General features: G+C 38.3%; 1 protein-coding gene across 2 annotated transcripts in view; it reads right to left on the bottom strand.

Moving 5' to 3' along the window:
• Window positions 1-15,384, bottom strand: part of roraa (RAR-related orphan receptor A, paralog a) — a 303,658-nt gene that overhangs the window by 2,245 nt on the left and 286,029 nt on the right. For both annotated transcript variants that reach the window (XM_079412252.1, XM_079412253.1), the window contains 8 exons: window positions 13,445-13,530; window positions 10,755-10,896; window positions 6,926-7,321; window positions 6,056-6,177; window positions 5,501-5,633; window positions 3,249-3,356; window positions 1,207-1,317; window positions 955-1,067 (listed from right to left, as the gene is read on the bottom strand). In XM_079412252.1, the coding sequence (XP_079268378.1) occupies window positions 955-1,067; window positions 1,207-1,317; window positions 3,249-3,356; window positions 5,501-5,633; window positions 6,056-6,177; window positions 6,926-7,321; window positions 10,755-10,896; window positions 13,445-13,530 (1,211 nt within the window). The remainder of the gene's footprint in view (window positions 1-954; window positions 1,068-1,206; window positions 1,318-3,248; window positions 3,357-5,500; window positions 5,634-6,055; window positions 6,178-6,925; window positions 7,322-10,754; window positions 10,897-13,444; window positions 13,531-15,384) is intronic.

The following is a 15,384-nucleotide window of genomic DNA, read 5'->3' as shown; positions in this document are numbered from 1 at the left end:
AATCTTTCGGCCGCCAGACCAAATACAGCTTTGTGGATGAAGTCATACATGAAATTCAAATTGACTCTGTTTACTTTCTTAATAAATGTCCCTGGTTCTATCATTCAAATTATTTAAACCAGGGTTCTGGAGAAAAATTACAAGAAAAAAAAGTATTTATATAAATATGCAGTAAATAAAAATATTAGATGAAAAACCTAAACAAAAAATAAAAATGTTGACTTGGCAAGTAACTGAAGTATAGTAAGTTGAAGTATTAAAATTACTAAAATTGAATAAAAATAAAATAAAGCTAAATAGAAAAAAAAAACAAAAAAACTAAGTATGATGAAACTAAAATTAAAAAGAAACCTGGATATATAAATATACAAGCTACAGTAATTAAAAATATAAATAAATTCTATAATAGTATATAAATAATGCTAAAACAACACTAACTTAATTATTAATCATTTATTCTATTTGCAGCCCTAGTTTTTAACAGAAATAGATAAAAACAAAACAAACCTGTTTATTCATTTATTTATTTTTTGGATTTATACATCTAATTTTACTGTAATACTTGACAGATTTATCTATCTGTAAAACTGTAAACAAAGTAAATATTGTCTCTAATAAATAATTTAATAATTTGCTTTGGTATAATGACAACATATTCATCTGATTTAGAAAAAAATCTTTAGGTATAATACCACATTAATATGAATTAACATTTCTTATTTACAATATTTAACACCGTTATTTGAATAAAGCAATATAGAAATACATAGGAGTACATAAAATAATATAATATATAAGAACAGAAGATTACATACTGTAAAAAAAAAAAGTTGAGCTAACTTAAAATTTTAAGGCAACCAGCTTCAGCAGATTTGTGAGTTTTCTCAAGTTTTCTTTTTTTACAGTGCAGATGATACATCTAACGACATCATATCCTGTTCCTAATGTGTGTACCTTTGTCAGTATGCCGTCCTCTCTGTGGTTCTTCTGTAGAACATGTTGGAGGGCTAGCTGGATCTTCTGCTGGAGTTTCTCCACCTTCACCTTCTCCTGGAGCCAGGATCGATCTAAACACACACATGGGCACGAGGATGATTCACTTTCACATATAAGATCTGAGCTGTCCCAACACCACAAATAATTTTGAAAGTAAACAAGGGATTGTGGGTAATTTATGGGTATGCTTTAACACAGAGCCCGGCTCACCTGCAGACATCAACACGAAGGCAGAGAACAGGGCGATCTCGTCTTCAGGGAGGTGCATAGAACACAAGTTTTTCCCAAACTCGAAGACAGAGCTGATCAAGTCGTCGCAACCTGTCACCGTGGAGACAGAGAGGAAGAAAGTGTCGATAAAATAAAATTAAATCTGGCTTTTTCCATCAATCACAGCTTGAAAACTCCAAAAACTATTTAATATAACATTCATTAAGTGATGTTGGTCTTAGCTGCACAAATCTATTTTAGACTTGTAGAATTCTAGAAATTAATTATTAATGGCAAATAATTTAAATAAAATGTCCCAAGTTATGTCGAATACCATTTGTTGATGTATTTCCATATTTTCTAGAAGAATCACACAAAAGGTAAAATACACTGTATTTGAATAAATATACACATTTTGCACAAGTAATGCATATTATAACATTATATTAAATATTTAAATATATTTAACAATATACTATTTAAAATGACTTAATTAGAAAAATTTATATATTTTATATATATATAAATTATAATAATTATATATCACCTTTTATATCAATCGCAGCTTGAAAACTTGTTACATTTTTGTTGACATTGTTAAATCTATATAGACTTATAAATAGTACAAATTAGGCATTAAAAATGACAAATAATTGAAATAAGTTGTGTTGAATACCACCTGTGCACACATTTCCATATTTTGTGGAAGAATCAGACTAAAGCTAAAACACACAAACACCACAGTAGTAATATTTACAAAGGATTGCACTGTATTTGCATGAATTAATATGCAAATGTTGCATTCTGCATCAAACACATAAATAATAAATATACTTTAGATGATTTTCCTGTCTGTTTATATTGATTGCAGCTTGAAAACATTGTTGAACACTGTGCCTATTAAGTAATAATGTGAGTTTTAGATACACAAATCTATATAAGACTCATAAATAAATCAGAAATTGGAAATTAAACATTGAACAATTCTAAATAATTTAAATAAAACATCCAGAGTGTGTTGAGTACCACCTGGGGGCACTACGCCACAGTTTTAGTTTTCATACTAGTTTCAGAGCTACTGGTTTAAGCTTAGTGAACACATGCAGGCTTATTAAATGCACTACAGACACGACAGGAATAAGATATCGTGGTCGTTTTTCAAGCTGAGGACGTCCGTGTGTGTTATGACCGAATGTTGTCTTGCAGGCTGACATCTTTATGTCTCGATTTCTCAAATTTCTGTTTGTTTTGGCATTTGGACAGCTTTCAGCCCCAAAAGGTTTCCAATGTGAGTGCATTAACGCCAAAGAAGAGATTTCACTAATGTCACGGCATTCAAACATAAATGCTATTTGCTTACTCTAGAAAAATTCTACGCCCAGGCTACAGCCGCGTGGATGGCGGGTTTGACAAAACACTCTTGGTAGACACTCAATCTTGCTTATGCAGTTCCAGACGCCCACTATACGCAGCAGCTTCAGCCATGCTATTCCAATCCTAGCAGCATCCTCAGCGAGGAAAGTTTAACTCCAGGTGTGGCGGATATGAGAAGCTGGTGCCAACCTGGTGGGCTTTATTTGCTTGCGTACACACAGGGTCCAAAATTAACACTCAAGTGCCAAATGTGAGTAAAATTGCAATTTTATTTAATTTAAAAAATGCTTTTCATACATTCATTTTACCTATTTGTATTTACAATATTTATTTAAATGTTATATAAAATATAGTTAATTAGTTTAGTGTATAATTATTGACACAATGAATTATATAGAAATAATTATTATAATGTTTTAAATAGTATAGTTTTATTTATCTGCGGTGGCAGGTTTTGGATCCTGCACACAGGTGTGTGTACAAAACAATTTTGACGTTACTTGCAGTTAGGCAAATTGGTTGGGTTCTGCCCACATTTGAATGCTGTTGCTATGTGTGAATGTCATTTCGAACAAAAAGGACACACATAGGCAGAACACTCACATTTGATATCCCAAACACAGATTTTCCACTTCACATACCAAGTCCAGTCGGGTTTCGTAACTCACCTAATGACTTAAAGACATCAGGCCCGGCATACTTTCCGTCAAAATAGACTGTGTTGTTCTGAGGGTCGAAGGCACGGCACATTCTGATGAACACCACCTCCAAAGAGCCTACACATAGATGAGAAAGAAACAAAATGTGAATTTAAAAACAAAATTCTGGAGGAATATGTAAAGGCAAATGCTTAGAGTTTATGCATGTTGCTTTCTTAGCACTGCCACAAGGGGTGCAAGGGTTTTTCTACAATAAGTTTCCTCATTCAGGTCGATTATTGTGATGGCGGAACAGCAATTTGATGAGAATCTTGCTCAGTAAGTTATCTAACTAAGCGAAGCTAATGTTTATAGTTAGCAACACATATGGTTTATTGGCAGAGACATTGTTGCAGTTTATGTAAAGTTTGTATTTGCATATTTACTTGAAGAATGCTTTTGTTCATAAGCAGTGTGTTTCATAATGAGATGTGCTAAAAACCAATACACTACAGAAATATGTGAAGATAAATGCTTCTGACTGCATTTTTTTCACAGTTTTTACATGTTGCATTCTCAGAACTGCCACAAGGGGCGCAATAGTGAGAATTAACATAAATAGTCTACTTCTACAATTCATTCTCATTTTTACTGTATAATCATTACTGAAATGGTGGAGCAACATTTGAAGAGAATCTTGCTCAGTAAGTTAACTGAAATTAGCTAAGGTGTCAACTTTTTTTTTTTTGTGCCGTTTTATATCTTTATTTTGTTAGGACAGTAGTTAGACAAGAAGCGAAGTGGGAGAGAGAGAGGGGGGGTGGGATTGGGAAAGGTCCACGAGATGGGACTCGAACTTGGGACACCTGAAGTGCAATGGCGCTACATGTCGGCGTTCTGCCCACAAGGCTACTGGCACTGACATCAATGTTTATAGTTAGCTATGTGATTAATGATACAGATATTTGATGCTAGGTTTGTTATTTAAGGTCAGTATTTGCATTCTTGCTTGAAGTATGTTTCTGGCCATAAGCAATGTGTTCACATCATAACAAGGAGCAGTATCATAAAACACAGCTTTATTAAGTCACCAATCATCTGATGTTTTCGAGCAGAGCTGTGTGTGTGTGTGTGTGTGTGTGACTCAGGAGTAGTGTGTTGCTGTTATTGTGAGTAGAAGCAGTAATTCTACAGCGGAAGGCTTTGGTGAGCACAGGCTTAGAGGATAAAAGCCACGTAATAGAAGCCATTATGTAGCTTTAGAAAGATGCCGGTGGTTTAAAATGTCATGTTAGGACAGAGCGCTCATTCAGTATTTTGTTAATAATTTTGGTCGGGCCTGGAACAAACAGAAACACTGAAAGCTGTTGGGATCATAATGGGGATGGGGTACCGTATGAGTGTGATGAAGCACTTTGGCCCATTATTTGTGAGAAGATAGTGTGCAGCAGTGGATATCATCTCAATAGTGCCTTATTTTTCAAAGAGCTGACAGATCGTCCCGATACAGTTTTCCTGTATACACAAGAGATACTGAAGCAGGGCACCTCCTGCTGTGTGACATCGGCTGTGTTTGGAATTGAATACTTGCATATTGCTTACTGTGCAGTATATTATTTTAAACAGTATGTAAAAAAGTGTAAAGTATGCAATAATAAATACTTCAAAAAGTAGTATTCTAAACTGTTTAAATGTAAAAATGCCTTAACACTTTTCAGGAAAATGTTACCTTCATTCATCATTCATCACACCAAAAAAGAGAGATCAAGGTGAATGTATTGCATTGTGGGATAACTAGTTGTGTACTATAGAAGCCTGTTTCCACCATTGAATATTAAATAAATAAAAAGGTAATTGCGTCTTTTAATCTCACCTTTCAGACTTTGTTTCTTGCAATTCTGAAAGAAAACAAAATCTGTATTGCCAGATATGAACTCAGAACTGTGAGAAGAAAACGGAGATATAAACAATTCTGTTTTTATCTCGCAATTCTAAGAAACAAAGTCTGAATTGTGAGATATAAACTCAGAATTATATGAAAAAAAAAATTGATTCAGAATTTTAAGAAAAAAAAGTTGCAATTACATTTTTTATTCCTTTGGTGGAAAAGTGCTTCCATAGTATACTGGAAATCTTGGCCAATGCATACTGTGCACAGTACAAATACTGCCAGTAGTGTGCTATTCTACACGTAGCCACAAGCATAGCAGCAAAAGTATTTGTGTTTACGCCCTGTAAACTAAGCTGGGATTGAATGATGGTGATGTGAACACACACTTTACCTGCTTTGAGAAGCACTATCTGATCATTCTGACAGAGCTCCATGAAGCCGTCGATGCGCTTGGCAAACTCCACCACATACTGAATGGCCTCTGTGATTTTTATGGCACACAACTGCCACATGACTTCCCTGGGCTGAGGAGAAACAAAAGACACAAACAGTTTCAAAAAGCGCCCATATTCTTTTGTAGCAGTTTATGTAGACATGATTTTAGTCAAGGCTTCTTGCACCAAAATTAGTCATAATTCAGTTTTACATGACCATTTTATACCCTCTCACTGACCCTTAGAGATAAACGGATTTGATACTGTACATTTAATACATTTATTATTGGCTAACCTATTCAAACTGACATATTTTAAGAAAACACAGTACTCTAAATTAGCCAATTAAATGACTGTCCATCTTAATGCAACCAGCCAGAACATTTTCAATCCCAAAAGCATCACCTCATTAGTGTCCCTGCAAGTTAACATTTACATTCAATTAAATTGCAAACATCCCTACCTAAAGCTTCTGAACAACCACATGTGGCTCTTGAAGAATGTGTGTTTACCTTGCTCTGGTAGCTCTCCACCTCCTCCTGAAGGAACGCCTGCCAGGTCATCTGCTGAAGTTCTTCTCTCAGGTACTGACACGTCTCCATGTGGGACTTGGAAATGTTCTGGGCCAGATGTTCTGAAACACAACGCAACATACCTTCAAAACACCTTTGTCGCGCCTGACTGCACGTAACGTACAGATATATTGAGCCGTACTATATATACATACACACACACAACACACACATACATGTGGTATGGGATGGCATTTGTTCTCCATTAGCATTATAAAGTGGTTCTTCCTACTGGCGGATTCATATATGCTTACAGAAATTCTGAGGGAAAGGATCTTTCAAAAGATGAAGTGTTTTATTTACTTCTCCAATCAAAGAGCTACACTGTAGTGGTTAGTGATTTAAAGTCAATTTAGAAGCCTGTTGACCATCTGTGTTCATGTGCAAGAGGAAAATAGGGCTGTACTTCAAGTATAAAAGTGAAGAGTGTGTGTAAATTCACAGGAACAAAGGTCATATTTGCTTTCAGCAAGAACGAGCAAATGGTGACGAGAGAAAGAAAAAAAAAAAAAAACAGTATAAAAATTCAATCATGTTGAAAACACATCTGTTAAAAGGAGTCCCAGAGCAGGAGGGGAAGCTAAAAAAAATGATTTCCCTTGGTGCGTGCCCTGCTGGATCCTGATTGGCCCTAATTAATGGAAACTAATTAGAAAAAAGAGGTTCTTTTAATGAGTCTTTGAGATGAGTCTCCAACCTAATGCTATTTTAAGACACCTTTAGCGACGTTTGCCCCACGGTTGGGTTCTTCCCCCTAGTACCATCCCCTACCCAGAATCCACTTTGCCATTCTCCAGAATTATCACTTACCCAACTCAGCCATGGAAACGGTGGGGGATGTCTCCCCATTGGTGAAGGAACAGTAGGGGAAGAAACCCGAGCCCGGGGTGAAGTCGCAGATGGGCTCTGGCTTGATGCCGTTGATGTCCAGGCCGGACTGGTCGGGTGAGGGTTGGATGTCAAGGTAGAAGCTGCTGACGCCCGAGTCGGGCTTGGTGCCGTCGGGCGTGTGGCCGTTCATGTAGCCGCTCAGGTCATCGTGGAGCTCGGTCAGGCCATTGGTGGAGAGACCGTAGGTTGGGGTGAGGGGTTCGGCCTCACCGGGCTGCTGCTGGTGGTCCCGCTGTTGCTGCTGGAGCCGGTGTTTCTGCACTTCCGCATAGAGGCTGTCCCGCTGTTTCTTTGACATCCGGCCAAACTTCACCGCTGTAGGGGGCAAAGACGGTGCAATAAGTACAGAAATCTCTCTTAAATTGTGACTTCTTCCTTAAATATAATCAAATGCATTCAGAAAAGGGTGGTGGACCAACCCTATCTTGTTTAACGAAGTGGCAATTTTGTATGAATTTGTATGGAAATGTATTGTTTTTTTTAGAAAAGTAGTAAGCATGAAGGTCCTCCCCTAAAACTAGCCACCAGTGGGGTATAAGCAGATCATACAAAAATGGTCAAATGAGACAGTTGGAATTCATGCAAACTAGTCATCAATTCATCAAAACGTACAATAGTTACAAACTGCCTTGAGAGTGTGCTGAGTTAAAGGGATAGTTCACCCAAAAATTATCTCATGAATTACTCACCCTCATGTCGTTCCAACAAATTAAGATATTTTTGATGGAATCCGAGAGCTCTCTGACCCTCCATAGACAGCAAGGATATTATGATCAACACACAGAAACGTAGCAAGGACATCGTTAAAATAGTCCAGGTGACATCATGGGTTAAATCGTAATTTTATGAAGCTACGAGAAAAAAATAATAACATAGTTTATTAAGCACATGCGCGCACTGTCTACTGAACGTAAACAATGCTGATTACGTTGATTACATTCATGGGATACTCTACAAAATGCCAGAAGATGGTAACTCAGAGAGAAGAATTGCTGAATAAACTATGTTATTATTGTTTTCTTTGTGCACAAAAAGTATTCTCGTAACTTCGTAAAATTACGGTTGAACCACTGATGTCACATGGACTATTTTACTGATGTACTTATTGCGTTTCTGTGCCTTGATCGTGGTAATATCCTTGCTGTCTATGGAGGCTCAGAGAGCTCTCAGATTCCGTCATGAATATCTTAATTTGTGTTCCGAAGATGAACGAAGGTCTTACGGGTTTGAAACGACATGAGGGTGAGTAATTAATGACAAAATTTCAATTTTTGGGTGAACTAATCCTTTAAAATCGACTACTGAATGTGCGTATTACAAGGACAATCCCTTTGGTGCAACGTAGGTCTTTGGGACAATGGTGGTGGCGCATACTGTAGCTCACTGTTTATGTTGATCAAACCAGCAACCTTCTGGTTACTAACCATCACACCAAAACAATCCTTGCATAAGATGACTTCACTCCATAGCTATTGTTACTGAAGAAACAACAAAAGGCACAATCTGTTTTCCCTTAAGACTCTGGCCTTTAAAGGGAAGCTTAGTATAGTGGCATGAAGAGTACAACTAACTCCCGGGAGCAGGTTTTAATGTCTCTCAAAGGGTATTAGCGGTGTATTGGGTAAAAAAAAAGCTCTACTTGGTAATATCATTAGCTTTCTCCTGCTGTCTACTTGCCAAAATGATCCAAGAACAGAAGACCTGACTAGCATGAATCATCAATTTACAGGCACTCACAAAAAGGAACACCTGGAGGAAGTGGCAGAGAGTCTGTTTAGCTTAGAAAGAAAGAGCTGCTACAGCTTCAGCCTGTCTTTGAACTGGAAGAGTGTTAGAAGAACAGGAAGCTGAGGATGAGATACAGTGCGGATCAGATATAAGTGGAGATCAAGTGTTCATAAAAAGGAAGGCTGTGTGGCAGAGGACAAGCTGATCTACTGATGGATGGAAAAAGAGATAAACGCACTGGAGAGTTTAGTGGAGAATGAAGGGGATAAAGGGGTTTTGACTGTTGGAGACGAGAGGAGACCAGAGCAGAGAAGACTAGATAAAACGAAGGAGGAGAGACAACAACGTGAGGAGAGAAGAAAAATTAAGGATGTAAAGAAAGGGAATGAAACAAGGGAAGATCAAAAGAGAGGAAATGAGAGAAAGTGAGAGGAGACTTGAAGCTGCGATTTGAAAAGAGGAGATGAGAGAAAAACTAGAGGACATGTGAGACTTGCGAGGAGACCAGATGAGACATGAGGAGACAAGACAAAATGTGAGGAGAGCTTTGGACAGTAGAGGAGATGAGATAAGATGTGGCAAAGAAAAGAGACAACATGGCAAGACTGTTGAGACATTAGAAGAGGAGAGCAAATAAGACAACGAGGCCTGACTTGTGAAGAAGAGACAAGACGAGATTTGAAGACAGAGGAGACGACGAAACATGAGAAGAGGAGAAAATTAGATTTGAAAAAATGAGACAAGGAGAGAAACCAGGAACAAAGTAAGAGGCAAGGAGACAAAGTGAGATTTGAAGAAAGAAGTGGAGAAATTAGAAGAACTGAGACAATGAGAAAGGAGACAACATAAGATTTGATGAGTGAGAAGAGTTGGAAATGAGAAATGACATTAAGCAGGAGGCAACAAAATGATATAAAAAAAGGAAAAAAAAGGCAAAATTAGAGGAGAGGAAACAAAAAGAGACCTGAGGTAAAGAGACAAAGGAGAAGAGAATAAAGAGGAGACAAGATGAGACATGAAGAGAGAAATAAAAAGAGATGTGAGCAAACTGCACGAGATGAGAGTAGAACAGTGGAAAGGAGATGAGACAAGACATGCAAGGCAGAGACAAGACAAGAAACGACGAGACGAGTGAGACTTTTAAAAGAGGTACAGGATAAGCTCTGAATTTGAGGCATATGAATGAGTCTGAGTGGAGGCCCAACGTCGTCTCAGACATGTGTGTTTGGGTTGCTCTGCGTCTAGGTCTCCGTGTAAGGAAGGCAGATGGGGACTGGTGAGCTTCAGTCGGAGTGAAGTCAGAAGTCACCTTGCCTGTCCTGGTTGTGAGTGAGAGAGCAGCCCGGTAGACTCGGAAGACCTGGCCTGATTTCATCCTCCTGTCACGGGCCATAGTCACACAGCCCAGCCGGAGGCCCAGCAGGGGGCCTCTACACACACACACACACACACAGAAACATACGCTCACCTGTGCTCCCGTTAATGCTACTCACCTGCATTGGCTTTAATGAGCCTGTTTTAATGATGCTCATTTAATAAAAGCTACTTGCTGTCAGATTCTCCACCCTGAGTGAGCATGCCCCGCAGTCCAGAACCACAACTGCCTCTTAAATTCATCTTGTCACAACTTAGGTGAAAAATTAATGAGTAATGGGTGCCGACTACAGAACAGGTACTTTAACTTATATGACATGGCAAGACTGGGGACAAAGGTAAGTAGTGAATAAAAGTAGAAAAGGACATATTCCATTACACTGATTCCAGATACATTCACAAATGCATCCTGTGATGCTTGCATTGTACTTTTAGACAGTTTTGGTTGAAATGTTTTTTTCCATGATATTAACTCTATTCATTGCACTCAAAGTTTTCTTAAACCGTAGCTGGAAAAACACTCGCTGACAGGTTGCACGTTCACATTACATGCTGATCTATTTGGTATTTTGCATGCATTTGATGGTCTGTATCTGTGGAGACTCTGTTCTCCCTCTGGTTCCTGCTGTACTGGACACGGACTTACCGTCACGTGACATGCCCACGGCCAGACACTTCTGCAGCCTGCAGTGCTGGCAGCGGTTCCGGCTGGTGCGGTCAATCAGGCAGTTCTTCTGACGCGGGCATGAGTACGCCGCATTGCTCTGCTGACTCCTCCTGAAGAACCCCTACAGGCCCGAGAGACGGACAGAGAGAAGGTTAGTTAACCCATTCATGACTCAACCGTAAGGAATTTTTATTTTCTGCTGGCCCAGTCAAGCCACTAATTAAATTTTATATATAATATATTTATATAAAAATATATTTTATTTTTAGGAATGTATATTTAAATGTGGGAAAAAAACAATATTGTTAATAATAAGAAGAATAATATAAATATAAATTTGTTATATTATAGCATTTATAGTGTATTTATATTTTTTAAATATTAAAAATATTTAACTTTTGCCTCTAAGATGTCACAAATTATTCTTGCAATATTGAACCAAACATAATTTTTGTAAGCCATGTATTTATGTTAGAAAATTAACTGAACTGCAGTTTTATTTTAGTATCACTGAGATACAATTATAGTTTTTATTAATAGGTTTAATTCGTTTTTAATTTCTGTTTTTATTTCAATTTTAAATAAAATTGTGTAATTAGTTTTTTTTTTTGGGGGGGGGGGGGGTTGTCATTATTTATTCATTTTTTATATTTATTATATATATTTTATTTTATTTATTTTAGTTCTTTAGTAATTTAATGTAATTTTAGTTACATAATGTTAAACTAAATGAAAATGAGAAATGTTTTCTTAGGAACGAACTGGATTAAAATAAGTTTTTGGTAAAACTTTATTTTAGGGTCTCTTAAGTAGTTGCTTATTAGCATGCATATTACTAGAATATTAGCCATGTATTAGTGCTAATTAAGCACATATTAATGCCTTATTCTACATGAGGTTATTCTACATCCCTAATCCTACCCAATACCTAAACTTAACTACCTTACTAACTATTAATAAGCAGCAAATTAGGAATTTATTGAGGGAAAAGTTGTAGTTAATAGTGAATAAGTGTTCCTTATTCTAAAGTGTTACTAGTTTTTTTATACATTTTATTTCAGTTGACATTTATTTCAAGTAACTTTAAATAATAAATAATAATTCATTACATTTATATAGCGCTTTTCTGCTTTTCTAAGCACTCAAAGCGCTCTACATTGTGAGGGGTGGTGTCTCCTCGTCCACCACCAGTGTGCAGCATCCACCTGGATGATGCGACGGCAGCCATAGTGCGCCAGAACGCCCACCACACACCAGCTTACTGGTGGAGAGGAGACAGAGTGATGAAGCCAATCAGTGTAAGGGGATGATTAGGAGGCCATGATGGTCAGAGACCAATCTTAAAAGTTTTATTTTAAGTTTTAGTTAACTATACTAACACTGCTGAATTAACCTCAAACGGATGGACATGTCTCTATCTTACAAACGCATATTTCACAAAAAACTGCTGAACAGATGGTGGCAACTCTACAAACGCTTGTCTCTATCATATAGACGCATTTATCTTTAGTCAAAATACGTCTGAACAACACATTTCAGCAAGGTGACTATAAAAAGCAGTTTGGAACGAGTATTTTTCCTCATTAATGATTGGCATGGCTAGTTCCATGGCGGGCGAGAAAGGTAGTAAATAATGGCGAGTTTGTGCGAGCTTATTAATGTTGAACAACAGAGCCTGAACCCGGTGGATGCAGCGAGGAGGGAAGGAGTGAGCGCCCACGTTGAGTTGATTTCTCATCCCTTTGACTTAATGAATTGATTCCAGCTCGTCATTAACACACCCCACTCCACAGCTCCATACACATATGTCTTAATTAGTTGCTCATTGGCTGTTTAATTACTAGAAAACAGCTGACAGCTGCCAAGTTGCTTTCTAATGGCAGCCATTATGAAAGCGGGGTAGGACTGCCGGTGACAAGCAGCGCTCCTTAATAATGCTATGATTTATGGGCCGGAGCGGTGTGCTCGCACATATCATTAAATGTCTCTGTGCCTCGAGTAATTAGTAACCATTAAAGATACATTTCAGCAGTTTATTCTTCAGGGTTGCACGTTTCTGCCACCGAGTGAGTGACAGAGGGAGATGCTGAGCAGAGAGTCTGTCTATTGTGCGGGAAAACAAAAAACACGCCGTTCAGGAGCCTCGTCCGCACGTTCGTTTCTGCCGAGCCTGCTTGCGGAATGCTAACGAGTCGCTCCGGTGACAGGCAGCAAACAGGAATCCACAATAAGCACAAAATTCCTCTCTGCTGAGTGGACGGCATGTTTGAAAAATGCACGAAAAGAGGAGCTTCGGCGGGAACGAACGGGGGGAGGACGTGTTTGCAAAACTGCTAACGACGTACTGTGATCCAAAGCGCTTCCTTTTTTGATGGTTTTATAAAAAAAAAAGTGCAGCAGAAGGTAAAGAAAAACAAGACACAGGGATTATATTGTCGTTGTATTGTAATTGTGACGTTTTTAGCAACATTTCAACCTGACAATGCGAGTTATTAACACTGTGGCGTGTGAATTCCGAAGTCCTGTAAGCACAATAGCACATTTTTCTTCCTTAGAAAGACAATAATCCGAAAGAAACTTCTCTGTTATTTTCCAGAATGTCTCATTTGTTGGCTTTTCCCGCTTTTTCTTTGTCACACACGCGCTGACAGGGTTGTTTAGCTTCTTACCTTGCAGCCCTCACACGTTATCACGCCATAATGGATGCCTGATGATTTGTCTCCACAGATCTTGCAGGGAATTATTTCGATTTGAGCTGCGGAGAAAGAAAAGAGAGAAGATACTGTCAGGATTTTTCACTGTCACCAGACACCTCCTCCACGGCTGCATGTTGCGACATGAAACGGCACCGAGCTTCAAACACATCACGTTCCTGCCACCCTCGGCTGCGGTGTGTTTGGAGGAGGCCATCCTGACTTTAAACAGAAAACCCTCAAAAAGCACAGAAAACGTGATGTCAGCCTGTGATTTAGAAACAAATGCGATCGTAGTAAAGTGCCACTGTTCCCTGCAGAGCCTTTGGGCAGCATTGTCGGGACAAACCCAACTCTTTACCACATGACTGGACCTTTCCACCACTGGAATATCAGTTTAAAGCTGCCCGTTCCATTTAAAAACCGCTAAAACCAAGTAGACAGTTTTACCACCATGAGACGCAGAGTCCAAGAGGCCTAGCACTGACACAAAGAGAAGATGGTAATAAGAAGGCTTGAGTGTTTGTTGAGGAAAAACACCACATCTTTAGAGCTTTAAAGTTTAATACATTTAAAAGGGTATTTACCCCATCATTTACTCACCCTCTTGTCAACCAATGTGACTTCCATTTTTTTGTAGAACACAAAATGAGATGATTAGCAGAATGTTCACGTTGCTCTTTTTCATACAATGAAAGTGAATGGTGAGCTGTCAAGCTCCACACATAAATAAATAAAAGTATCTAAAAGTAGTGTAAGTGCTACATTCCAAATCTTATGAAATCATATGAAAGTTTTTGTTATCATATCTTAAGTTTACATTTATGCATTTAACAAACGCTTTCATCCAAAGTAACTTGACATAAGTTATTTACTGAAACTCTCAAACATCATTAATGAGATTCATATATTTGCATATTAACAATTTGGCAGTCATGATTGGTTTTGAGACTCAAGAACCCCTACCATTGGGCATTATTAATGTCAACTCTAGCGTGACATGATTTGACACACCATATCTAAATATACATGAATGTTAATGAGATTTCAGAGCTGCAGCAGAAAATTTATTCTTATGACTAATCTACCCCATAACTTCAGAGAAGTTAGAATATAGCCAGTTTTATGGAGCTTTTTAGGAGCTTGATAGCCCATAGTACCCATTCACTTGCATTGTATGGAAAAGAGCAGCATGAACATTCTTCAAAACATCTCATTTTGTGTTCCACGAGGAAAAGTAAGTTATACAGGTTTGGAACAACATGATGGAATAAAAGATGACAGAACTCCTATTTAAAAGTGAACTATTCCTTCAGACAGATAAAACCTTGAGTGAGTTGCTTAAAAGACTACTTGATAAAAGTCAGGCATCTCAAAGCAAAGGCCACGGCAATATAAACACATCAAAGGACCTGAACCAAACCTCTGGCCATTGCAAAATAGACCTTACCACGCAAGAGCTTCACTCTATATTTAGCCGGATTACAGCTGAACAGTCACTGTTTAATGTAGCCTAAGCATTTTATTTCTACTTGACAGAAACTGCTCCCTCTAGTTCTCTTAGATCCCAAGCCAGAGTTCCCCGCAGCTACTTGCCTACCTCCAGCCAAAATACTGTGGCTCGATAATATTTTAGTGAACCCTATAAATCCAATCGTATGGAATTAATTTGCACGCATCAAATTTGCCACCACTGAGCGACGTATCTGCAGCGGCCCATTTCATCATCTGCCTTCGAGCTACCGTTGTGTCATCTGGATAATGTCAACGTCCCAATGGCGAGGCCAAGGATCTCTCTCTCTTGTTCTATCTCTCAAATGATCCACTAACCTTGAATGCTGACAGACAGTACACCGTTGGTTCAGTCAACATGCCTGCAAACAGCACAACAGCATGCATTTCAAGTTGGGCGGCAT

The sequence above is a fragment of the Barbus barbus genome, assembly GCF_936440315.1.
Source record: "Barbus barbus genome assembly, chromosome: 48".
NCBI classification, from domain to species: domain Eukaryota; kingdom Metazoa; phylum Chordata; class Actinopteri; order Cypriniformes; family Cyprinidae; genus Barbus; species Barbus barbus.
Note: the sequence above shows the minus strand (reverse complement) of the source record. Positions and strands in the feature narration are given on the sequence as shown.